The 25,077-nt window shown below is 35.3% G+C and overlaps 1 protein-coding gene across 4 annotated transcripts; it reads left to right on the top strand.

Annotated features, from left to right (window-relative positions):
- Window positions 1-187: 187 nt before the first annotated feature.
- Window positions 188-24,502, top strand: SALL3 (spalt like transcription factor 3). Of its 4 annotated transcripts, XM_082257756.1 has the most exons (4): window positions 188-576; window positions 15,588-18,533; window positions 18,750-19,090; window positions 21,535-24,500. In XM_082257756.1, exons 1-4 carry the CDS (start codon window positions 498-500, stop codon window positions 21,964-21,966), a joined length of 3,798 nt encoding a protein of 1,265 aa, XP_082113882.1. In that variant the 5' UTR covers window positions 188-497; the 3' UTR covers window positions 21,967-24,500. The 4 variants fall into 4 exon arrangements, with proteins under 4 accessions (XP_082113882.1, XP_082113880.1, XP_082113883.1 ...); XM_082257754.1 differs by having other exon boundaries at window positions 15,588-19,090; window positions 21,535-24,502; XM_082257757.1 differs by lacking the exon at window positions 18,750-19,090 and having other exon boundaries at window positions 21,535-21,697.
- Window positions 24,503-25,077: the final 575 nt, after the last annotated feature.

The raw sequence follows: 25,077 nt of genomic DNA, 5'->3' as shown, positions 1-25,077 counted from the left end.
GGGGCGGTGGGGAGGAGGGGGGGAAGGAAGTTTCAGCAACTTTCCCAGGTGAAGAAGAAGAGCGGAGAGGAACCCGAAGAGCTCCAGCTCAGGGAGAAGAGCGAGGGAGAGGGGAACCTTCCCCTAAAAAGTGATGGTGCGGCCAGAAGAAGAGGAGCCCGGGCGGAGGAGCGCTGCGCTGTGCTGCCGCTGCCTGACGCCGCTGCAAGGGAGACTCATCACTTGGCAGCTAATTGCTTGAGCCCATCCCTCATTTCCATATGCAGTCTGTGTCCGCTGGCCCCGAGCCAATCCCCTCTCACCCCCGCCGCTAATCGCGATGCATTATTCACCATCACAATTATATACCGACATGCGCAATCCAAGCACCACCGACACCAGCTAATTTCCGTAATTTTGCAACTCGACTATTTGTGAACAATTTTTTTTTTTTTTTATTTGCCACTGATGTATCTGCAAAAAAAAAGCAGAAACGAGTCCCACTTCCCAGCAGCAGCATGTCTCGTCGAAAGCAAGCCAAGCCCCAGCATCTGAAATCAGACGAGGAGATCGGGACTGAGCTGCTCCCTAGTAACGGTAAGGGGAAGGCTCACTCCTCCTGCTGCACTTCCAGCACCGGGACATTGCACACTTTACAAACATAACCCATGGAGGCTGCCAGTGCTGATTCTCACTTGTTTTGTGTCCCTTACATTTACAAACATCAACACTTCTTTTAGGTCCCAGCTGGGTCAGTGGAGCAGCCAGATAAGTAGCATTTTCAGAAAGGGGTGTCAGTGGCTGCCCCATGGAAAGGTTTACTTTAAGTCACTCTTAGGTGGACCTGTGTGTGTATTTCCAGGAGTTATTGTTTTTACATATTCCAGTATTGTGAGAATGAAAGTAGCTTTGTGATTATGCAACTAGAATTTTCAGAAAGGGGTGGCAATGACAGCATCCATGGAAGACTTCCTTTAGGTCACTCTTAGGCAGATGTGTGTGTGTGTGTTTGTTTGTTTTGAATAGGTGAACTTGTTTTGTGCTGTTTTTAGGTTTTATTGCCTTTACAAATTCTAAAATTGTGAGTAGAAGTGGCTTTGTGACATCTTCAGAAAGGGGTGTCAATAGCAATGTCCATGGAAAGACTCCCTTTGGGTCACTCATAGGCAGATGTGTGTGTATTTATTTATTTGTTTGTTTTAAATCACTCGGTAAACTTGTGTTTGTTCTTAGGTTTGATTGCCTTTACCCATTCTAAAATTTTGAGTAGAAGTGGCTTTGTGACATCTTCAGAAAGGGATGTCAATAGCAATGTCCATGGAAAGACTCCCTTTGGGTCACTCATAGGCAGATGTGTGTGTGTGTGTGTGTGTGTGTATTTATTTATTTGTTTGTTTTAAATCACTCGGTGAACTTGTGTTTGTTCTTAGGTTTGATTGCCTTTACCCATTCTAAAATTGTGAGTAGAAGTGGCTTTGTGACATCTTCAGAAAGGGGTGTCAATAGCAATGTCCATGGAAAGACTCCCTTTAAGTCACTCTTAGGCAGATGTATGTGTGTACGTATTTATTTATTTATTTATTTGTTTGTTTTAAATCACTCTTAGGTGAACTTGTTTTTGTGCTGTTTTTTAGGTTTTATTGCCTTTACAAATTCTAAAATTGTGAGTAGAAGTGGCTTTGTGACATCTTCAGAAAGGGGTGTCAATAGCAATGTCCATGGAAAGAATCCCTTTAGGTCACTCATAGGCAGATGTGTGTGTGTATGTATTTATTTATTTGTTTGTTTTAAATCACTTGTGTTTGTTTTTAGGTTTGATTGCCTTTACACATTCAATAATTTTGAGTAGAAGTGGCTTTGTGATTATACAACTAACATCTTAGGACTTCCTTTAGGTCACTCTTAGATGTGTGTGTGTGTGTGTGTGTATTTTTTTGTTTGTTTTGAATCACTCTGGTGAACTTGTTTTTGTGCTGTTTTTAGGTTTTATTGCCTTTACAAATTCTAAAATTGTGAGTAGAAGTGGCTTTGTGACATCTTCAGAAAGGGGTGTCAATAGGAATGCCCATGGAAAGACTCCATTTAGGTCACTCATAGGCAGATGTGTGTGTGTGTGTGTGTGTGTGTGTATATATTGTTTTGTTTGTTTTAAATCACTCTTATGTGAACTTGTGTTTGTGCGTGTTTTTAGGTTTTATTGCCTTTACACATTCCAGAATTGTGAGTAGAAGTGGCTTTGTGATTATACAACTAACATCTTCAGAAAGAGGTGTCAATGGTAGCCTCCTTGGAAACATTTACTTTACATCACTCTTAGGTGAACTTGTGTTTGTGCATGTTTTTTAGGTTTTATTGCCTTTACACATTCCAGAATTGGCTTTTTCTGATTATACAACCAGCATCTTCAGAAAGGGGTGTCAATGGCAGCCTCCATGGAAAGACTTCCTTTAGGTCACTCTTAGGCAGATGTGTGTATTTTATTTATTTATTTATTTTTTAAATCACTTTTTGGTAGACTTGTGTTTGTGCGTGTTTTTAGATTTTACTGCCTTTACACATTCCAAAATTGTGTGTAGAAGTGGCTTTGTGATTATACGACTAGCATCTTCAGAAAGGGGTGTCAAAGCAGCTCCTATGGAAAGACTTCCTTTATGTCACTCTTAGGCAGATGTGTGTGTATGTATTTTTTTGTTTGTTTTAAATCACTCTTAGGTGAACTTGTGTTTGTGCGTGTTTGTAGGCTTTATTGCCTTTACACATTCCAAAATTGTGAGTAGAAGTGGCTTTGAGATAATACAAGTAACATCTTTAGAATGGGGGGGGGGGGTGTCAATGGCAGCCCCCATGGAAACAAATCACTCTTACGTAGACTTGTGTTTGTGTGTGTTTTTTAGGCTTTATTGCTTTTACACAAAATTGTGAGTAGAAGCAGTGGCTTTGTGATTATACAACCAGCATCTTCAGGTAGGGGTGTTAATGACAGCCCCCATGGAACGACTTACTTTAAGTCACTCTTAGGCAAGATGTGTGTGTGTATTTTTTTTTTTTTAGGTTTAATTGCTTTTGCACAATCCTGTATTGCGAGTAACTATATAACTAGCATCTTCAGAAAGAGATGTGAACGATAGCCCCCTTGGAAAGACTTACTATAAGGATGGCCATACATTATGCAATTTTCTTATTCAATTTCCTTTAGATTTACCTTCAACTATGTAGTGCAAGGGCCTGCCTGATTGCACACAAATTGAAAGTGTTTAGGTTTGACCTATTATATGGTTTTGGTAAATCTAAAGGAAAATTGTATAAGAAAATGTTGTCATGTATGGCCAGCTTTAGTCTCTCTAGGCAGATGTGTGTGTGAATTTTTTTTGTTTTAGGCTTTAGTGTTTTTACACATTCCAATATTGTGAGTCTAAGATGTATTTTTATAAGATTACACAAGTAGCATCTTCAGAAAGGATGTCAATGACAGCCCCCATGGAAACGTTTACTTTAAGTCACTCTTAGGGGGACTTGTTTTTTTGTTTTTTTTTTTCTTTTTTTAGGCTTTATTGCTTTTTTTTAAATTTCCATATAGTTAATATAAGAAGTGGCTTAGTGGTTATACAACTAGTATCTTCAAAAACAAATGTCAATGGCAGCCCCCCCATGAAAAGGTTTACTGTAAGTCATTCCTAGGTACATGTGCGCATTCCAGTATTGTAAGTGTAAGAAGTGGCTTAGTGGTTATACAACTAAAATCCTCAGAAATGAATGTCAATGGCAGCCCCCATAGAAAGGTTTACTATAAAGCTGCCCATATATTATACAATTTCCTTGTTCAATTTCCTTTAGATTTACCTTCAACTATGTAGTGCAAGGGCCTGCCTGATTGCATACTAGTTGAAAGTGTTTAGATTTGACCTCAATTTATATGGTTTTGGTAAATCTAAAGGAAAATTGAATGAGAAAATTGTATAATGTATGGCCAGCCTTAAGCTGGATACACACTATCCAACTCTTGTTGGTAGATTTCCTTCAGATTTACCTTTTCTATGTACTGCAAGGGCCTGCCAGATTGCATACAAATTGAAAGTGTTTAGGTTTGTCCTCATATTATATGGTTTTGGTAAGTCTAAAGGAAAAAGTCTTCAGAAAATCTTATAGTGTGTATGGCCCATAAGTCACTGCTATGTGGACGTGTGTGTTTTATACATTTCAGTATAGAAGTATAAGAAGTTGCTTAGTGGTTATACAACAAAAATCCTCAGAAAGGAAGGTCAATGGCAGCCACCATAGAAAGGTTTACTTGAAGTCACTCCGAGTCCTAGGTGGACTTGTGTGTTTTACACATTTCAGTATGGTGAGTCTAAGAAGTGGCTTAGTGGTTATGCAACTAAAATCTTAGAAACCATAGAAAGGTTTACTTGAAATCACTCCTAAATTGACTTGCGTGTGTTTTTCAGGCTTTATTGCTTTTACACATTTATTAATATTATAATACAATATATTTATATTGTAAGTATAAGAAGTGTCCTAATAGTTATGCAACCAGCATCTTTCAAAATGGGTGTCCATGACAGCCTCATGGAAAGGTTTACTTTAATTCACCCCTAAGTTGACTTGTGTGTGTTTTTCAGGCTTTATTGCTTTTACGCATTTATTAATATTATTATACAATATATTAATATTGTAAGTACAAGAAGTGCCTTAATAGTTATGCAACCAGCATCTTTAAAAATGGGTGTCCATGACAGCCCCATGGAAAGGTTTACTTGAATTCACTCCTAAGTTGACTTGTGTGTGTTTTTCAGGCTTTATTGCTTTTATACATTTATTAATATTATAATACAATATATTAATATTGTAAGTATAAAAAAGTGCCTTAATAGTTTTGCAACCAGCATCTTTAAAAATGGGTGTCCATGACAGCCCCCATGGAAAGGTTTACTTGAATTCACTCCTAGGTGGACCTGTGTGTTTTGTACATTGCAATGAGTATAAGAAGGGTCTTGGTTTGAATCCTGGTCAGGACATTATCCACATGAAGTTTGCATGTTCTCCCTGTGCTTGCGTGGGATTACTTCAAGTACTCCGGTTTCCTCCTACACTGCAAAGACATGCTGGTAGGTTACTTGGCTCCTGTATAAATTGGCCCTGGTGCATGTGAGATAGGGACTTTAGATTGTAAGCTCCTTGAGGGCAGGGGCTGATGTGAATGCATACCATGTTAAGCGCTGCGTAAATTTTCGACGCTATATAAATGCCTGTAATAAAATTAGCCTGGACCTAATATTGACATTCCTTTTTGAAAGCCAACCCTCTTGGATGTGTGAGAAGTTTAGCAGTAGTTTCCACCTGCACAGCAGAACAAAAGGGCACAGCAGAGTAAGGACGGCTGCGGCGGAGAGGCTGCCGAGGAGGTGTGACGGCTGCGTGGAGGTGGTGTGTTACTGGCAGGGGGTAGTGCACTAGCTAGGTATGTTCTTGACCTCTCCATGCTGGAGAAGAAAGACTAGCTGCAGAAAAGTTGCACTGAGCAGCGGGAGCTTGTATCCATCCCAGTCTGTGTCCTTCAACTGCAAGTACTAGGGGAATAGAGAAGGGAGGAGGAGGAGGGGGGCTTTGCTGATCTTGTTTTGGGGATGGAGAAAGATCGAGGCTTGTGAAAGCCTTTCCGGAAACACTGTGCATTCTCATGTGTGCACACACAAGAAGAGGTAGCTTCAATGCCTGCCACTGCCCTCTCTGCCGGGGAGCTGCTCCCAGGTTCAACTAAAGGTGAGGGGATCCCGAGGGCTGCTAATGTTTGTTTGGGGCTACTTGGGGGGTTTGTTTTTGGAAAGCTGAGTGTGGTTAAAAGGTTAGAAGGGACAGGGGGAGGTGGGAATGGTGTAAGACTAACAGATCTCTTAGAGAAACAAGGGAGGTCCTGCATGGACTGCTGCTCCCACACATCTCTCCTTTTACCTGCTGCCAGCAGCACACTGGCATTGAGCTGACACATAGACTGCCACCTCCCTACACCCAGACCTATTTGTACACATATCCACCCCTTGTTATGAGCTTTTTTCAACTCTAAAACATTTATTACTATGACAAGTTTTTATGAGCACTCTTTGAATTTCTGGAAATATTTTTTTTTTTAAATTTACTGGTTATGTACTGCCAACAATAAGGCCAGAAATAATGAAGTGGCCTTTTTAATAAACACACAGGTGACTTTGGTATTGTACAATTTCTCCATAAACTGACATTTGCCTCTAAGTGCAATGAAAGGTGCCCTTAACTTTCTAGAAACGTGTAATGTAATGATTTATCTCAGACATGTTAGACATGGGGCACACACATGTGCCTTCCATGTAGCCCTATCATCCCTCACTAATAACAGAGGAGAGATGGGGGAAAAAAGGCCTTGGTGCATGTCCTTTGAGGCTGCGGTTCCCAGATGCTCTCTTTTATTTCACCAAACAGAACAAGTCATTGTCAGGCTACAGAAGAATTTCCTGGATTTGTAGAAGAAAGTATCTTTCTTGGAAACTTTTTTTTTTTTTTTTATGGTCAGAATGAGTCTTATCTGTGTAGCTGTGTCACTGGAGATTAGGGCAGGAGATATGCTAAAAAGAAACGCTTGCATATGGTGGCTAGATTAAGAGCAAAAGGATCTTTTTGTCATGGAAATGGTTTTCTGTTTACTTCATCACTAAGCATTTCTTACACTTGGTTTGTTTTGTATTGCACTCAATGACTACATGATCAAATGAATGGATTTATTTCTGCAGAATGAGAAAGACAGCCTTTCCATCAAAAGGGCTACATTGCATCCCAGTGAGAATTTTTTGAAGCTTGATTATTGTGGGCTTTGAATAGCTCAAAATCTCTTTTCAAAAGTGGTCTTCCAAAATGAAACTAAATAATTCCGAAAAAATGCAGACTACGCTCTTATAAACCATATCTCATTAAGAAAAGCTAAATCCCCAAATTCAATTAAACAAAATCAGGATAGAACTAGACATTTGGAATATTCTGCGCAGTTGTATAGACTGGTTAAACTTTGGAAGCCCTTGTATTAAGAGCTTTTTGGAAAACACATGTAACTAGAAACAGTTTTAAGATAACTATTTCAAAAGCATTTCAGTATTATTTTTATAATTTGTATACTCTAGTTCTTTGTTTTTTTAGAAGAATTAGCAAAGAACAAATAACTTTCTCAACAAATATCTACATAAAAATAAATAAAAATCTTCTAAAGATTTTTGCTAACACGATACAAACACACATATGATTTTTATTCAAATTAATATGTAGTAGTCATGATTTAATTAAGACTCTTTTTTTTTCAGGAATAATCTAAGCTATATATGCTAAATATATAGGTGCTAAATTAATATATTCTGATAATAACCAAGTAGCACAATTTTTTTTATCTACTTTGAGGTAAATTAAACCGTATTTACAACATTATTTTTTTTTTTAAAAAAACACTACAATTAATACAACATTTTATTGTAGTCTTAGTGACACAATATATTTATAATAAACATTGAAATATTCAAATAATACGATCTAGATTTTTAATACAACAAGATTTTGGAATAATAAGAATAATGAGAAATTAGTAGATATGGTTTGCTTTTTTTAATGCTACCTGAAAAAAAAAATACATTTTTATTTTAGCAACGCATAGACAGCCAAAGTAAGTGTCTCCTTAAGCAGCTCCCATTACATATTTGTTTCAATCAGCAAGTAAAGAGAGTCAGGCAGCTTCAGGAAGAGGAAGAATTTAAGCTAGTTTACATTACAGCTAGAGACAAGCATCTTTTTTTGTCATTCTTAGACGGCTCTGATGAATGCTGAATAACAATGAGATGCTATAGTCTGAGCAACAAGAGAAAAAAAAAAACTTTTACATTGGGCGTTTGTTTTTAGAGCAGTGTTTCAGTTTCACTGGTTAGTGCAGAGGTGAAAAGCAGAGAAACAACAATTAAAATTTAGTAAAACACGTGATTATTTTTATTTGCATTGTGAGTGAAATGTGGCAAAAGTGGGTCAGGTTTCCTCATCATGTAGAGCTAATCCTGGCATAGTCTTCCTATTGATCTTAAAGTGGCCAGAAGGATATTGAACATCAGCTGTGCTAGTTAAATCTATATGCTGCTAAAATAAGAGAAAAAAAACAACTGGACTGTAAATGGATAATACATTCATAAAAATATATTAAATAATCCAGAAGTATGCTCAAATAATAATTTCATTTTGTAAGATTTTTAGAGTTAGAGTTAAATTTGTAATATTTGAAAAATTGTATTAATATTAGGATGTGATATTATGAGCTTTAGACTGTTCTAAGATACTGTACTAATGTATTGTTAGATTTTTATAAATCTTTAACAAAAATATTATTTACCAAAAGTTCATTTGTATTAAAAAGCAAATATGAATGAACTCAAAAGATTTATGTGTTGCACATAGAATATGATGCTATACAGTCAGATGTAGGCCTTATTAAATAAATATTGTTATGATTTATTTTTAAATAAACCAATCTAATTTATTTTGCAGTACATAACTGTTGAAATAAATCATTTAATCGTTTTACTTACCTTTATATTTTTTAATTTTAAATAGCAAATTATTATTTTTTTTTCATAATTTCTCAAATTTATGTGTTCCCTAGTTTAAACTGTTTTAATATTGTCATTAGTGTTCTGTTTCCAAGTGTTAATGCCCAACACACACTAGAGATTCATTTTGTTTGGTGACATTGAAAAGGTGGGACTGCATGAAGTGCCAACAGGTTTCCAATGGCTTGTCCCTGAGGGTGGGTGTTTAGAAGTGCTTTGACAAGGCTGGCTGATTTAACCTTTGCCTATTTTGCCCTGCCAGGGGTGGCCACTAGATGTCAAGCTCATAATACAATTAGTACATCTGTGCAGTTGACCTTGGCAGCATGGTTGCTTCAGTTGTGATAACACTAGAATTGAGTGTTACCTAGAGATCTAGCTACAAGCAACGCAGATTAGCATGTGCCGATCTTCTTAAAAAAGAACTTTAAAGAGGAAACCACGTTCTCCCTGTGCCTTTTGATTTGTGTTCTTATATAAATAGAAAAATCAGATCCTTTTCAGCTTTGCTTACAATTATAAGTAACAACTAAATTCGGCCCACAGAGTATTATTTTTATTATTTATTTTATGTTATTATTTATTTATATTTATTATTTATTTATTTATTTATATTATTTATTTGGAACATATTAAAAAAAGTTTTTCTTTTATAGATTAATCCTAGGAAGAATATTATCATACTATTTTATGCTGGATTTAGAGATTATATGTTTTGCTCTACATTTTCTAAAATACTACATGCACATTTTTATGTGTGAATATGCAGCTGTACTAAATGCTTTATAGTTTATAAATACCTAATAATGATTATAATATATTAGGCTCCTTTTTCGACATAAGGCCATTGGATTAACACTTCTGATGCTGACATATAATTGATGCGTGCAGCACAAGCTAGGTTTAGAAAATACGATTAATGACATCGCTTAAAATTTTGAAACAATTATCATGTGGATTTGCATTTTAAACCCACAAGCCATGCATTTGATATTTGTCTCAACGTACAGGATGTAGTATATTTGATTAGAATTTCTCAATGTCATATTAAATTAAGCTTGGGGCTTACTCTGATAAACCCTGAACCCTGAAGGTATTTAGAAAAGTAATAAGCTAACATTCACATTTTTATTATATAGTTATATAATATATATATATATTTTATATATATATATATATATATATATATATATATATATATATATATATATATATAAAAAAATATAAAACTGTCATTATTTTAAAATATAAAATTATTTCATAAATCATGCCAGTTACTGAAACAAAATGCAACCAAGCATATTTATTTACCTTCTAAAATATAATCAGATTTAGCTACTTACAATCATTACATAATTGTATAAGTACATTCATAAAATGATTTTGGTTAGTTTGTTCGTTGTTAGAAAATAACATGTTTTACAAAATGACATAATCATCATGTTTGTTACCGGTAAAACTCTAATGAATATCCAGAGAAATGAACACACAACTAGATACTAAAGGATTCTTAAATAGTTTAATATGTTTCTGTTGTAATCTGGGAATATGCTGATAATGGCTTCCTAAACGTAGTTCTGTTTGCCTAGTGTTTAAATAGCTAATGGATGGCTTTCATGAGTACAAACTGCAAATGTTGGAAAAAAAAATAGAAGACAGTTGGTGACTATGCCACAGGTGGTTGTTACTTAACAAATTCTGAGATTTAGGCCACTGAATAGATTAATCTAAATATGCTAGGTCTATAAGATTGTGCATAGCAATAGTGCCCTCCACTGTTCACTGTCATGTCGACAGCCATTGTGGTCTTTGAAAGAGGGCAAAAATTTCTATTGAGTCTGGAATTTCATCTACATTGTTGAACACAGTAGGGGTCTCTATTTGTCTCCTCCTGTTTCACAGCTTGGGCTCTGTATGTGATAATTCATCTTCTTTTATGGGAATCACAGTCATCATAAAGAGTTAAAAAGAATTAATTTGCAAGAAAACAAAATGCCCTCGGTTTTCTAGAATTCACAAACTTCCAGTTCAGGAAACAAAGTCATATCGCATATATCTGACATGTACTTCTGCGGATCCTCTAGGAAACATTTTATAACTAAATGCTGTGCATGTATTTTTTATGTACAGCAGAAAATTAGTGCTAGGTGTATCATCTGTATAATATTCCTAATTGATTTAATTCCCGCATTTGATTTGAGCTTTGCAAAGCCTCATAATAATAATAATGTGATAATGTGGCCTACTCAGTAGGATCTGTTGGGTATAGTTATACCTATACACTTTCATGTTCATGCTATTAGGTTAAATCTATGGTACGTCAGGTCTGTTTCTATTATCTGTGGGACGTAGACACTGTTACTATTGCATCTGTATGAAGAAAAGTTGGCTGCCATGCTTACATTTGTTTCAAAGTATACATTTTTGTGTTTAAAGGCAATCTGTTGCAAACAAAAGAGTGCTTTTGACATGCAGCAATTCTCTAATTACATAAAGTAACATGTTTCCACCGAGTCTGTCAGTGTGTAGATTAATGTTACAATGTACTAAAGAATTCCCTTTAAATGCAGCCATTTTGAATAATAATTTGCAGTGCCCGGGCACAGAGATTTGCAAGGAGATGTCACTCCTTGCTGCTTTCTGTATATATGTCAGCCATTTAGTTAAAAGGTACCTTAACTACTGTTTTTTCCACAGCTGATTACTTAACCCCTGGCAAGATTCATGTAAAAGTAAAGGTAATTTCTGCATTTTCTCCGGCTGCTCTACAATACCATGATCTTTATATGACAGATTTGTGTAGATTAGCATGCTATATTACAAACACTAATTACGATATTCATTTGAGTTATAGCAGAGAAGCAGAAGCAATACCTAGTTTACTAAATCCAATAAAAATAGAAGTCAGTGAATTAACAGTTATATTTTTTTAGGCCTACATGTACAATTGTGCCCAAATATTCCAATAGGTAATTTGACTTTGTAATTGGTAAAACACAGCAAAGTGCAATGTAAATATCACAGAAACAAACATATAAAACAATACCATTAGCAGTTACCCAATGCAATTTTCCATCCTAAAGATAATGTCCCAGAGTTTATGTAAAGATTCTAACATAATATCCTTAATTAACACTATTGGTGTGAACTGTACTTGATGGTTTATGCTACATTTTGTAGATGCTTATTATCTATAGACATGTATAACTGATTAAAAAAAAAAAAAAAAAAAATTGTACAGCAGGTTACGTTATTAATAATAAATAACGTAACCTGCGTAATAAAATAGAAGTCAGTGAATTAACAGTTATATTTTTGAGGCCTAGATGTACAATTGTGCCCAAATATTCCTATAGGTAATTTGACTTTGTAATTGGTAAAACACAGCAAAGTGCAATGTAAATATCATAGAAACAAACATATAAAACAATACCATTAGTTACCCAATGTAATTTTCCATCCTAAAGATAATGCCCCAGAGTTTATGTAAAGATTATAACATAATATCCCTTATTAATACTATTGGTTTTTTCTACATCTTGTAGATGCTTATTATCTATAGACATGATTTAAAAAAAAAAAAGAAATTGTAAAGCAGGTTACGTTATTAATAATTGGCAATAATTTTCTAATTGCTAATAGACTTTTTTATTATTTTTAATATTCAAGTGGTATTTTTAGTAAAATCATGGTATTTTTCAGTATTGAAAAGCTAGAGAATTGTTAACATTCTCAGCAAGTCAACTATGCGTTAGTCACAACAGCTTACAATCAAGTGGAGGCAATCAAATAAAGACAGTGACATTCAGTCTGTTGCTCATTGTCATTAAAGAGTTAAAAGTGTCAAAATGAAATAGTTTATCTGCCCTCTGGAGCGAATTGTAAATATATTTACTAATTCAGCACCATGCAAACATTTTCCTTGGCTAAGAGTAATTTTAGTGTGTGGCCTTTTCTTCTTTTCTAGACCACACTAGAGAGGCCTGTACTGTTTGTTAGTGCAATGATCTCTCAAATACTAAATGGCTTCTTTTTTCTTTTTAGTGCGTGCACAAAACACAAAAATACTTTCACTGTACTATACCTGCTGCTCAAAAAAGATATTGCTATATCAGCTTTTATTTAGCAAGCCCATTAAGACCAGCAGCAGCAATTAAATATTAAACAGGTCTGCTAAACATAGTGTTCTTTAGTGTCTATGACACTTCTCACTTACTCAAATTTTACTTAACTTAATGGGGAGAACAGCTGATCTTAATACCTGTATTGGCTGCGTAATGTTCCTTTCCTAAAGCTGTAAATAAAAAGCATAGTTGAAGTTCATTGCAAGATGTCGTGTCTATTCTGTAAAACTGCGCACTATTGGTGTGTGCTTGATTACATTTTTTTTTTTTATAATTTGTGGGTTCATTTTTTTTTATTAGAGTCTAGTGTCTTAGAGTCTAAGAGTCTAGTCTCTGTGTACATGGTAATGTTCACTAAACAAGTTTGAAAATCGTGCAAAAATATTTTTTAAAAATGTTACATTTAAATCTAGTTTTTTTAATTTTAAAAATATCGTCTCACTTTTAATAATTAATATTAATTCATTATAGAAATGCATGTTATAAAATATTTTTTATACTCTAGTTTTTTCGTACACTTTCACAGCTTTGAAAAGTTGGCATCTACATGCATTTGATGTGCACTGCTGTGGATTTCATGTGCATGTACAGAGATGTAAATCGGCACACTACTGTTTCACAAGAATACATTAAAAATCAAAACAAGTCCGGCAGTGTTAATTCATCCAATACCACAGGAAACCACTTGAAGAAAAACATGCCTCTTGTATTTCTAAACTGCTGTAAAAAAAGGCAATTCTGAGTGACCAATTCTGAACATGATAGTGTGTTTGATTTAAAAAATGCAGCCCAGCTGCTCACAGGGTTACACACAATGTAACTTCATAAGCAGATCTGAAAGGAACCTGCCTAGGGTTTACAGTGGAAATTCTTGCAGTAAATGAGTTTTATCCCTTTGCCTTTACAATAAGCATTTGCCATTTTTCAATTTTTATTTTATTACAAAATATCACTTTCAATTAGATCTTCCTTTCATATTTTGCATTCTGTGGCTATAAATTAATTTGCAATTTTAAGGGTATATTTGTATGTTACAGTATTTTTTATAATATATAGTATAAATGTCATATCTCTCATGCATGTATTTATAATCAATTTTATGTGTCAACATTAAAATCATTATTTTCTAATTCTTCACCACAAATAATTTTTTAATTATTTGGTATACAGCTACGTGTTTTTTTATATATGCCCCCATATTATTAACATGAAACTGGTATAATGGCCAGGCATTTTTGTTGTGTTTGAAAATAATTATTTTAACTCAAAAACATACTTACGCTAATAATGTTTTCTACGTATGCCGAGTGTACCATAATAATTAAACCTTTAATTATAAATTCCCCAAATTATATTAAAATAAATAAACATTTACCTAGATTGTGATTTTTATATCAGTGTATAAAAAAATTATATACATATAAAATGTTTTTCTATAACTGTATGATACAGTGTATGAAAAACTTTGATTCCTCCCTACTTCTCTACCTTTCTGTTCCATGAACTGTCTGTTGCTGCTGTCCTTTATTTTGTGAGAAAAAAAAAAATCTTATTTGTCTGTAATATCCAGACAAGCAAATTGAACTTACTGAGAAATATGTATTCTTTCCTACTGAGCAGCTTTTTAAAATACTAGAAATGTTTTTTTTTTTTTATATGTTCATTTCTCATTCCAGCACAGCTATTTATTTGATCAGGTGTGAATTAGAATTCTGTTCATTAAACATGCTTGTTATTCAGCACAAGAGGGTAACGCAAGTCAGAGGAAGTGACTGCCTACAACAGTAATTAAACATGTGTAACCAATTAGTGGGTTTTCTACAATGGCACAAGCATATAATTTACAGAGCCTTTCTATAAGAATAGATGAAAATAGGTACAAAACGTGTGTCCTGACTAGAGCATACTTATGTTTAAACATGTCAGTAGAAATGTATTTAAAATATGTAATTCTTAGTTTGTTCACAAATCTGTGAACTCGGTGCTTGGTTGCAATAACATGTAATTTTACTTTTCTGGTAATGAAATATGGCATTTGACAGCATCAATTATTTTTGAAGAGGACTGTCTTGTTTTCTTGTTGTAAAACGACAATACTTACCTAGAACTTTGCATACATTTAGTAAAATGTCTTTCAAAGTACCAATTTTAGGGCAAAGGCTTTGTCATTAAGACCTTATAGTGTTGTTACATTAACTACTGAAAAACACAATTGATCTTAATACGTGGCCCATTTAACCAGCAGGTAGAGAAGGGATCATTTTCAGCCAGTTCTTGGACTTGTGTTTTGTTGCAATTTTATTTCAGCATTCATGGTACCTAACTGTAAAACATATTGCTATCGAAGCAGTAGTTACATAGAATTAGTTAGAACCTGATGTGTTTCAAAAAGAAAATGCATCTGTGTAGTCAGAGACCACATTTGAGTAACAGAAGTCCAGTTTGTGTTGTCAGGTACTGCTTCAGGTTTGAAAGGTTACAGATTAGTTTAGCAATGTTAACTGAACTGGCAAAGGCATCTCTAATTTTGCTGGAAATTAGGAAGCTTGATACTAAAGGGGAATCCTAATGAGCCCATCAAAAGCTTGATTTGTACCCAACAGACAAGGTTGCTGTGTATGAAAATATTGGAAATCAATGCCTTCTATGGAATTTCATTAAGAAGCAGTATCCACAATTGATAGAGCTTCATAATTTGATGGATTGTGCAAAGAAAATTATTAGCTAGTATGGGGACTCTAACACAGGGCTTGAAAATTGTTGAAGTGGGATAATTTGTACAAAATAAAAAATATTGATTTCTACTTGTGCAAAATTTTTAGATGTAGAGTGGTTTATCTTTCAGCTTAATAGCTTACGCAATCTTTTCATTTACTTTTAGCAGTACCTGGGGAAGGACCAGATGATGGTGATAGCGGGAATGAAAGTCGAAGTGGAAGCGAAGAGACCAACGTTTGTGAAAAATGTTGTGCTGAATTCTTCAAATGGTCTGACTTTTTAGAGCACAAGAAGACCTGCACTAAAAACCCTCTTGTGTTAATTGTAAATGATGATATAGCAGCAACAGCTTCAGAAGAATTTCCAGAGCCCTCTCCTGCAAGCTCTCAAAGTGATCACGCTGAGAGTGAGGCTGCAGATGAAACAGTTCAGGTAGAAAATAATGACACTTGTGATTTAAAAGAAACAGAAAAGGAAGAGGAACCTATGGAGGTTGAAACCCCAGAAGAAAAAAACTTTCCATGTCAAGAAGCCTCAAACAATGCTACTCCTCTACCTCAGATAACTGATCCAGCTTCCATGACTAATTACAATATGCCAATGCCAAACACTAACGTTACATTAGAGACTCTGCAAAGTACAAAAGTAGCAGTTGCACAGTTTTCACAGAATGCACGGTGTGTAGGTGGTACAACTGCTGCCACTGCAGCTACAGCTATGGCTATTCCAATGATTCTAGAACAACTAATGGCACTACAACAGCAACAGATTCACCAGCTGCAACTCATTGAACAAATACGCAGTCAGGTGGCACTTATGAATCGTCAGAGCCTGCGTCCTCCACTGACCTCTTCAGTTCCAGCACAAAATCCTCCAATTCCAGCACCCAATCAGCTGCAGAGTTTTACCACACATACGACCCTACAGTTAACACCTGTAGTCCCACCCACACTTCCAGGATCAGTACCTAGCAATCAAGCACCGTCATTTGAGAACCCACAACATACATCACAGCCTGCCTCTGGAGCAAGTACCCCAAATATACCATGTTCTGTCTCTTGTACACCTACTGAATCAAGCACATCTTTATCAACTAATGCTAAAGCAACATCTGTAACCCCTACCCCTATCCCCAATACTACAGCTAGCTCATGTCATTCACAGAGTTCCCCAACCCCTCCATCCATTGGACATGGAAGCATCCTAACCTCACCTTCAAGTTTGCCAAGCCCACTTCTACCTCAGAGCTCTTCAAATAGTGTGATTTTCCCCAATCCACTTGTAAGCATAGCTGCAACAGCTAATGCTTTAGATCCCCTTTCTGCTCTCATGAAACATCGTAAGGGAAAGCCACCAAATGTATCAGTATTTGAGACAAAATCAACCTCTGAAGACCCTTTTTTTAAACATAAATGTCGGTTTTGTGCCAAGGTCTTTGGAAGTGATAGTGCTTTACAAATTCACCTGCGCTCTCATACAGGTGAAAGGCCATTTAAATGTAATATATGTGGAAATCGCTTTTCCACAAAAGGAAATTTAAAAGTTCATTTTCAAAGACATAAAGAAAAATATCCCCATATTCAAATGAATCCATACCCTGTTCCAGAATACCTTGACAATGTCCCAACAAGTTCTGGAATACCGTATGGAATGTCTCTTCCTCCTGAAAAACCAGTCACAACATGGTTAGATAGTAAACCCGTATTACCAACAATACCAACATCAATTGGGTTGCAGCTTCCTCCCACAATTCCAGGTGTTAACAGCTATATTGATTCACCAAGCATTACCCCAATGAACAGATCACCCCAAAGGCCATCTCCCACTTCTAGTGAATGTAACTCCTTGTCACCAAATATAATTCATCCTGAGCCCTGCATGGTTACAGCTTCTGAATCTCAACAGTCAGCTCAGACAGTAACTACTGCTGTCACAAAAACTGAACCCATTGTTTTACCCCCTATTGCTGCAAGAACAGGTGAGCAGCCTGTTACTGGACAAGTACCCTCTCCTGTCACTACATCTATCCCAACTCTTACAGATACCAGTACTTCTGCAAGTCTCCCCAACCCTGTGCTTCCAGCAATGTCGGATCAATTTAAGGCAAAATTTCCATTTGGTGGGCTTCTGGAGTCTATGCAAACATCTGAAACATCAAAACTGCAACAGCTAGTTGAGAACATTGATAAAAAGATGACAGACCCAAACCAGTGTGTAATTTGTCACAGAGTCCTTAGCTGTCAGAGTGCTCTTAAGATGCATTACAGAACACATACTGGGGAAAGACCATTTAAATGCAAAATTTGTGGACGTGCGTTTACTACTAAAGGCAATTTAAAAACCCATTTTGGTGTTCATAGGTCAAAGCCACCACTAAGAGTTCAGCATTCATGTCCCATTTGTCAGAAAAAGTTTACGAATGCTGTTGTTTTGCAGCAACATATCCGTATGCATATGGGTGGACAGATTCCAAACACTCCATTACCAGAGGGCTTCCAAGATGCAATGGACTCTGAGCTTTCTTACGATGAAAAGAATCTTGAAACAATGAGCAATTATGATGAGGACTTTGATGATAATTCTATAGACGAAGAACTAGACCTAAAAGATATACCAATTGATTCATCAAAACCACTAATACCATTCTCTGAATCATCACCAGGCTCACCCCCCACTGTCATCTCAAGTATTGCTGCTTTAGAAAATCAGATGAAAATGATTGACTCTGTCATGACTACTCAGCAGTTTATTGGTTTAAAAAATTTAGAAAATGGGTCTGGCGAAAGTGATCGTTTAAGCAATGATTCTTCATCAGCAGCGGGGGATATGGAGAGCCAGAGTGCAGGCAGTCCAGCAATGTCTGAATCCTCTTCATCAATGCAGGTTTTATCACCTGCACATAGTCATACTGAAAGCATAAGATCAAAGTCTCCACATGCAGTGAATCATGAAGAGCCTCCAGAATTACAACTTAAAACAGAAAAGCCTGACAGTCCTATACTTGCTCCTGAAATTGAAGGTGCACTGGATCTGACATCTACGAATCCCGGAAGACCAATCATCAAAGAAGAGGCTCCTTTTAGCCTGCTGTTCCTGAGCAGAGAACGTGGTAAGTTTAAAAGTACTGTTTGTAATATCTGTGGCAAGCCTTTTGCTTGCAAAAGTGCATTGGAAATTCACTACCGCAGCCATACTAAAGAACGACCATATATATGTACAGTCTGCAGTCGTGGGTGTTCCACTATGGGTAATTTAAAACAACACTTACTGACACACAAATTGAAAGAGCTCCCATCTCAGTTATTTGAACCCAACTTTACTCTAGGTCCCAGCCAAACCACTACTAGCCTGGTCACCAGCACAGCGCCTGCCATGATCAAAATGGAAGTGAATGGTCACACCAAGCCGATCTCACTGGGTGAAGGTTCCCACCTTCCAGCCGGAATCCAGGTTCCTGCTGCACCACAGACAGCGATGAGTCCAGGCATCACTCCTATGCTGGCACCCCCACCACGACGAACGCCCAAGCAGCACAACTGTCACTCCTGTGGGAAGACCTTCTCTTCAGCAAGTGCACTACAGATACATGAACGTACTCATACTGGTGAAAAGCCATTTGGTTGCACAATCTGTGGTAGAGCATTTACCACAAAAGGGAATCTTAAGGTAAGGTGACATCTCTCTAGTCATACAAACGAAACCATAAGAATTTTGGGGAAAAAATGTCAGCTCAGTTAAATTGAAAATGTGCCAGCATTTGCATAATTGCAAATGTTTTTGCTATTTCATAATGCAGATGACATAACATTTTGAAAGCTGCCAAGAAAAAAAAAGAGCTTAGTTGTGCCCCAAATGCTTTAAATGTATGAGAATACTGTATGCACATGCTGCAGATGAGCTCCTAAATTATTATTACTATAATCTGTAAACCATATGCAGCTGCATTTTCAAATTCATGAGGCTGATTTACTAAGCGAGTTAGGAATCTTAACACAATAAATTGTATTCTATTCACTTTAGTTATCCAATCATGTCTGGGTATTCAAAGCGAAAGGGTATTTGTTTTTCACATGACTGGATACTTGAAGCAGATATGTACACAATTTATTACGTCAAGATTATTAATTTCCTTAGTAAATCAGTCCTGTTTAGTTACTTGTTCAGTTTACTAGATCCCTTTAAATACATTTGCACGCTATAAATTTATAACTTGCAGAAAAAGTAGGGAAACTATTTAAAGGTCAATTCTATTATTTGCAAGTTTCTTTATGACAATGGCATAAAGCTTAATGTTTGTAATTGACTGCTAAACGCCATAAAGGGAAATTTAATACATGCAAATTCCATATTGTAAATATGTAATTGAATTCCAGCATCATTTATGCCATTGCCTTTTTATATATGTGTGAAATTAGCCAGTGTTGGTAGAATTTACAACTGTGCCCTTACAGGCTAGGAAGGAGTTTTTTTCAAGGTTTTTAATTCATTTAACTTAGCAAACCATTTGTTTCAATATAATTAAAAGGATGTTTACAATAATACCAGCCGCATTCAATTCGCTATTAAACCTTTTTGCTTGCCCTCATTTTTATATTAATACTTGTATTGCTACATTTGCCTTAGCTATATAATTCATAAAAACTAAAATTTTCTCTTTCTTATCTTGGCTATGAAATATTGAATTTGCATGTCTAACACTAATATGATTTTTTTTTCTTATATACAAAGTTTAGATCACAATATTATATTCTTTTACAGCAACAAGATTTAGGATTGTCTTCTCTAACTGATTATCATTGTTTAAAAAATTGAACTTTCCATTTCTTAAATTCTTCAGGGTACAACATCTACAATCTATAACAGTCCAAGCAGACCCAATACGCTCTACTGTGTGTGTCAATTTGTAGTCTTCTCAAATAAATGTAGAAACTAGCAATATCATTATGTAGCTTGGAGGCCCTTCCATTAGGAATACTTGGCAAATGTAATCTCCCCTTGAGTTTAGAATCTTAGCATACTATGAGCACCTAATTGACTGAACCCATTACTGGTTTTTAATGGATATTTAGCTTAAAAGAGACTTTGAAAAAGGGGCTTACAATTTTTAAATTTGGCAGTTATTTTTGTTAAAAATAAAAAAATAATTTTGTGTATTTTGTTGACTATATATATATATATATATATATATATGTTTTGGCATAGGCCTTTATAACTTTTGTATATTTTGCATTATTACAACATTATACAATATAGTTTTTTAACTAAGAAGGGCTTTCCAAGTAGAGACCTTTAGAAGGAAGTAGATTTAGAATAAACGTGTTTATGTGTTTAGGCTAAATTATTATTTTTACTGTTGGTGAATGAAATATTTATGGGATTTAGATACACAGAGTTCATCACCACTGCCAACCCCCTCTAGGTACAAGGCACGATTCCTCGGCCATCTGGATATTGAACAAGCCATGGCATGTCTTGCGCTCTTTTTTAGAAGGTTTAGAAAAGAGAAAATATTTTGTTTTACATAAATGTTCTTTGTTTGTGCTGCCTGCTACTGTATGTTCTCTCATTTTGCAATATATCTGTGTAGAAAGGAAGTTTTGCAGTGTAGACAGACATGTAATAATGCTTGAGTTTATTATTTTGTGCACCTGCAAGACGTAATTGTAGGCTTCGCATAGATATTTTTGAACAATTGCCAGCCCTATTTTTGTAATCCAGAATAATGTTCCATATAAAATGAACAGTATGGAAACAAACTCTGCATAATGGGTAAGATGTCGATAAACTACATTTTCTAAGCAGCAATATCATCTTGCGGATTACACCAAATCTGGATGGTGATACTGGCATGTATATTTGTGTAGTAGGGTACTTATTTATTCAAACCACTCCCACTAAAGGATATAAAAAAAATGGAAGATTTTAGCGCTATTCATTTAGGCATTCGTTTTGGAGTTATCTAAACAATACCTTGCTGCATTCTGCTGTATAAATGTGATTGTTTAATACACATCTACTGCCCGTGTGATCATATAATGCTATATTGTTAGTACTATGCTGAATATATTTAATTTCTTTTTTTTTCCTTTCTTTCTTTTTAAAATATATAGGTCCATATGGGGACTCACATGTGGAATAATGCCCCTGCACGGCGTGGCCGTAGACTTTCTGTAGAAAATCCTATGGCTTTGTTAGGTGGAGATGCACTGAAGTTTTCTGAGATGTTTCAAAAGGATTTGGCAGCTCGAGCGATGAATGTTGACCCTAGCTTTTGGAACCAATATGCTGCTGCTATCACAAATGGGCTGGCTATGAAAAACAATGAGATTTCTGTCATACAGAACGGAGGAATTCCCCAGCTCCCAGTCAGCTTGGGTGGAACTGCAATCCCACCATTAGGCAACCTGTCTAGTGGAATGGACCGAGCACGTACTGGCAGCAGCCCTCCTCTCATTAGTATGGACAAAGTGGGCACTGACTCGATTGTAAATCGACCATTCACAAGGTTTATTGAGGAGAACAAGGAAATTGGCATAAACTGAATGCTCTTGCAAAGGAGAGTTAAAAAGGAAGACTTAAGCCACTTATCAATTGTACTATTTAATGTACAGATTTTTGAACATTTATCACAGAGTCCTAATTCAAAACATACTGTCCCCTTCCCAAAAATTCATTACCTTGAGGTTGCGGAAGAGATGTCTTTGCAGGACTGTGCATGGTACTTTCTTTTACCTTTTAAATGACTGGAATGGACTTTAATCCCCATTTAACGTTACTGAATTTGTTGAGTAACAAGCTGGTTTAGGCTACACAATTATGTTTTCCTTACATAAAAAAAAAAGATTCAACTCATTTAAAAATGACTCCAAAAGATTTGCCAGTTTTGTTCAGATTAGAAATAAACTTGAAGTTTCTTTGTAAAGATTCTAATTCATTACTAAATGTTCAATTTAGTATGTCCGAATACTGTGGTTTATTACAGTATCCCTGTGGGTAGTATTTATAATAACATTATGCGGGTACTCAAGAGGAAACAAGCCCAACCTTCAATTAAATTTTGTACAGCAAGGTACATCCAAGTCTGTGCCCTTTTTATTAGCAAGTTTGCTATAAGCCAGTGATGTTTATTCCAATGCAGACAACATTGTGACATTTTATTTGGGAAGATAGCATGCTTTACCTGTGCGAGTATCTGTAACAAATCCTTTTATTTAAATATTTGTAGCTGCTATGTGGACAGTTGTTCAATATAAATGAGAAAATGTTGTGTGGAGAAATAGTTCAATGGTTGAAAATCCACTTAAAAACTTTTTTCACTCTAAAGTATTCACACCATAGGAAACTGTGAATAAAAAAATCTCCATGTTAATTTCACTGTACAATAAAGGGTAATGTTTGTATAATGTGCTTGCAAACTCTTAATTTATATGACTGCACTTTTAGAATTTTGTACAAGTTTGTCTAGAATTAAAAAGAATACATATGTAAATTATTTAAAATTAGTTAATTTGGTAAAAGGCAAATGAAGTAAAATACATAAAACAATTTTAAAAAGTGTTATAGTTTCCCCCTTGTTATTTCCATTGTCAGTTTATGTTGCAAAAGTACAGTCTGTTTTTTCCTATATAACAGAGCATTTTAGAAGAAGTTAAATGGTTCAGGAAAAAAAATAAAAATAAAGAACCAGGGAACAGCAGTTCTTGACTTAACAATGATTCAGCAGTCTAAAAATGTCTAAGCTAGGGTTTAAATCCCATGTGCTTCAATTTCTGTGATACCAAGACTGAAAACAGACATTGAAGCACACTTGAAAATCAATTTAAAAGCATTTTGAGTATTTGTGTCTGTTTGCCTTATATATTGTTAACAGAAGCAGCTCTTCAATAGTCAATATTAGCAAATGCAGCCTCTTTATATTTAACATTAATTGTTCATACCATAATATTTTTACATTATCTTATGGAGTAACCTCAAAAAAAGGTTTTACATTACAGCATGGTAGAAATGAGAACAGAAATTGTTGTAAGTGCTACCTCATTTATATGTATTAAACAAAAGTCTATTGAGTGGGCATCAAATACTACAGGGGTAATTTAGCAAAGGAGTCGTTCTTACTTTGGTCTATTGAATCTGGAACATTCAATGATGTGCAGGCACAAAACAAAAACAGAAAAAAAAGAAAATGATCCTGTACTAACTGGATTTTTAAAACATGTTCATTGCAATGAAGTAAAACTTACTCCTTTGGTTAAAATAGCCTCCTGGAGTTAAAGTAATAGACATTTTATTTTCTACTAAATAAATTATGTATAGATAAAACAAAGTAGGCTCCAATAATATTTTGTACCTAAAACATTAGTTGCCTTCAAATTTCAGAAATACATTCCGCACTATTTACTATAATTCTAGAAAACAAAAAACAAAAAAAAAAATCATTAAATCATGACAAAAATACAATTTGCACTCGATAAGTTTAAAGTAGATTTTTGCACACATGGAAGTGTTATCTAATCTATCTTTCTTAGTCATTAAACTGTAAAAAAGTCTGGAAGTGTAAATCTGTGGCCGAATTATAGTTGTCCTTTAGCTCGAGAGTGTTGTTGTTTTTTTATTTTTTCTTCTGAGGGTTTGGGGGGTAATGTAAAGTCTGCTTAATGAAGGCTGTCTATTATTTAAGCAGGGATTGTTAAATGTTGTACATAAAAGGACTGCTCATTGATAATGTCAGATATGCCCATTATGAATTCAGAGTTGGGCCAATGCCTGTAGTGTGGTGAAAGAGATTAATATTTTTGTACTGCAACACTACGCAAGGTAAACACCTGCTTGAATCCTGTGGGTCTTAAAACTAAGATTTCGTATTTCTACTCTATCTTGCTGGCTTGAACTTAATGGATGTCTTAGTTTAGCCTATTCTCTGTGATATGGAACTGAATAAAATGCAGGATAGAATTTTGTTTGTGAATTGTGTCCCTTGAATTCTGTAATAGCCCAAGGATATAAGAATTATGCTAATTTATAAAGAGTGAACCATCTGATAACCTGAAGCCAGTATGCCTCATAATTAATTATAGCTAAATCCATTATTTGTCACTGAACATGCTGCACCTTACCTTTCTGATAAGTATAGACTCACAAAATCAACATATGTAACAATCAGCATAATGTTAGGGTCAATAGAGAATTTTTCATTCTGCATTTAGGTCTATGGTCCTGATGAGGTCTTCTCTCAACAACACTGCTTTTGATTTGCTGTACACTTATCAAAGTGAATGTTAGACAATAGGGAGAACCCATGTTACTTTGATTTCCAAATCACATGCTAGCAAAAATCCTGTTTTTAATTTCCTTTATACATGATTAGCCTTATCTTATATACTAGCATTTCTTTTGTAAAGAGAACATACATTTTGCAAAGTGAACGCTTACTTTGCCGTATGAACGGAGTCTATTTGAGCAAATCAACCCCACTTCGTTTGACATGATAAAATAAATTTCCACTAGCTTCCACCCTAAAAAATGCAGTGATCTCATTCAGGGAATTTGCAGCTGAAAAAAAAAATAACTGACATAAAAAATTGCACGTGTAAGTCTTTTTCTGGCAATTTTTGAAGGCTATGGTAGTAGCAGACAACCTAGTTATTTTCAAGGGC

The sequence above is a fragment of the Pelophylax lessonae genome (genome assembly GCF_965119305.1).
Source record: "Pelophylax lessonae genome assembly, chromosome: 5".
Classification (NCBI taxonomy): Eukaryota; Metazoa; Chordata; class Amphibia; order Anura; family Ranidae; genus Pelophylax; species Pelophylax lessonae.
Note: the sequence above shows the minus strand (reverse complement) of the source record. Positions and strands in the feature narration are given on the sequence as shown.

Bases quoted from the DNA above. Each gene is read 5' to 3' on its own strand.
- SALL3 (XM_082257754.1), top strand. From the start codon at position 498: ATGTCTCGTCGAAAGCAAGCCAAGCCCCAGCATCTGAAATCAGACGAG. The intron at 577-15,587 runs GTAAGGGGAAGG...ATTTACTTTTAG, and splicing joins TGAGCTGCTCCCTAGTAACG to CAGTACCTGGGGAAGGACCA. The intron at 19,091-21,534 runs GTAAGGTGACAT...TAAAATATATAG, and splicing joins CCACAAAAGGGAATCTTAAG to GTCCATATGGGGACTCACAT.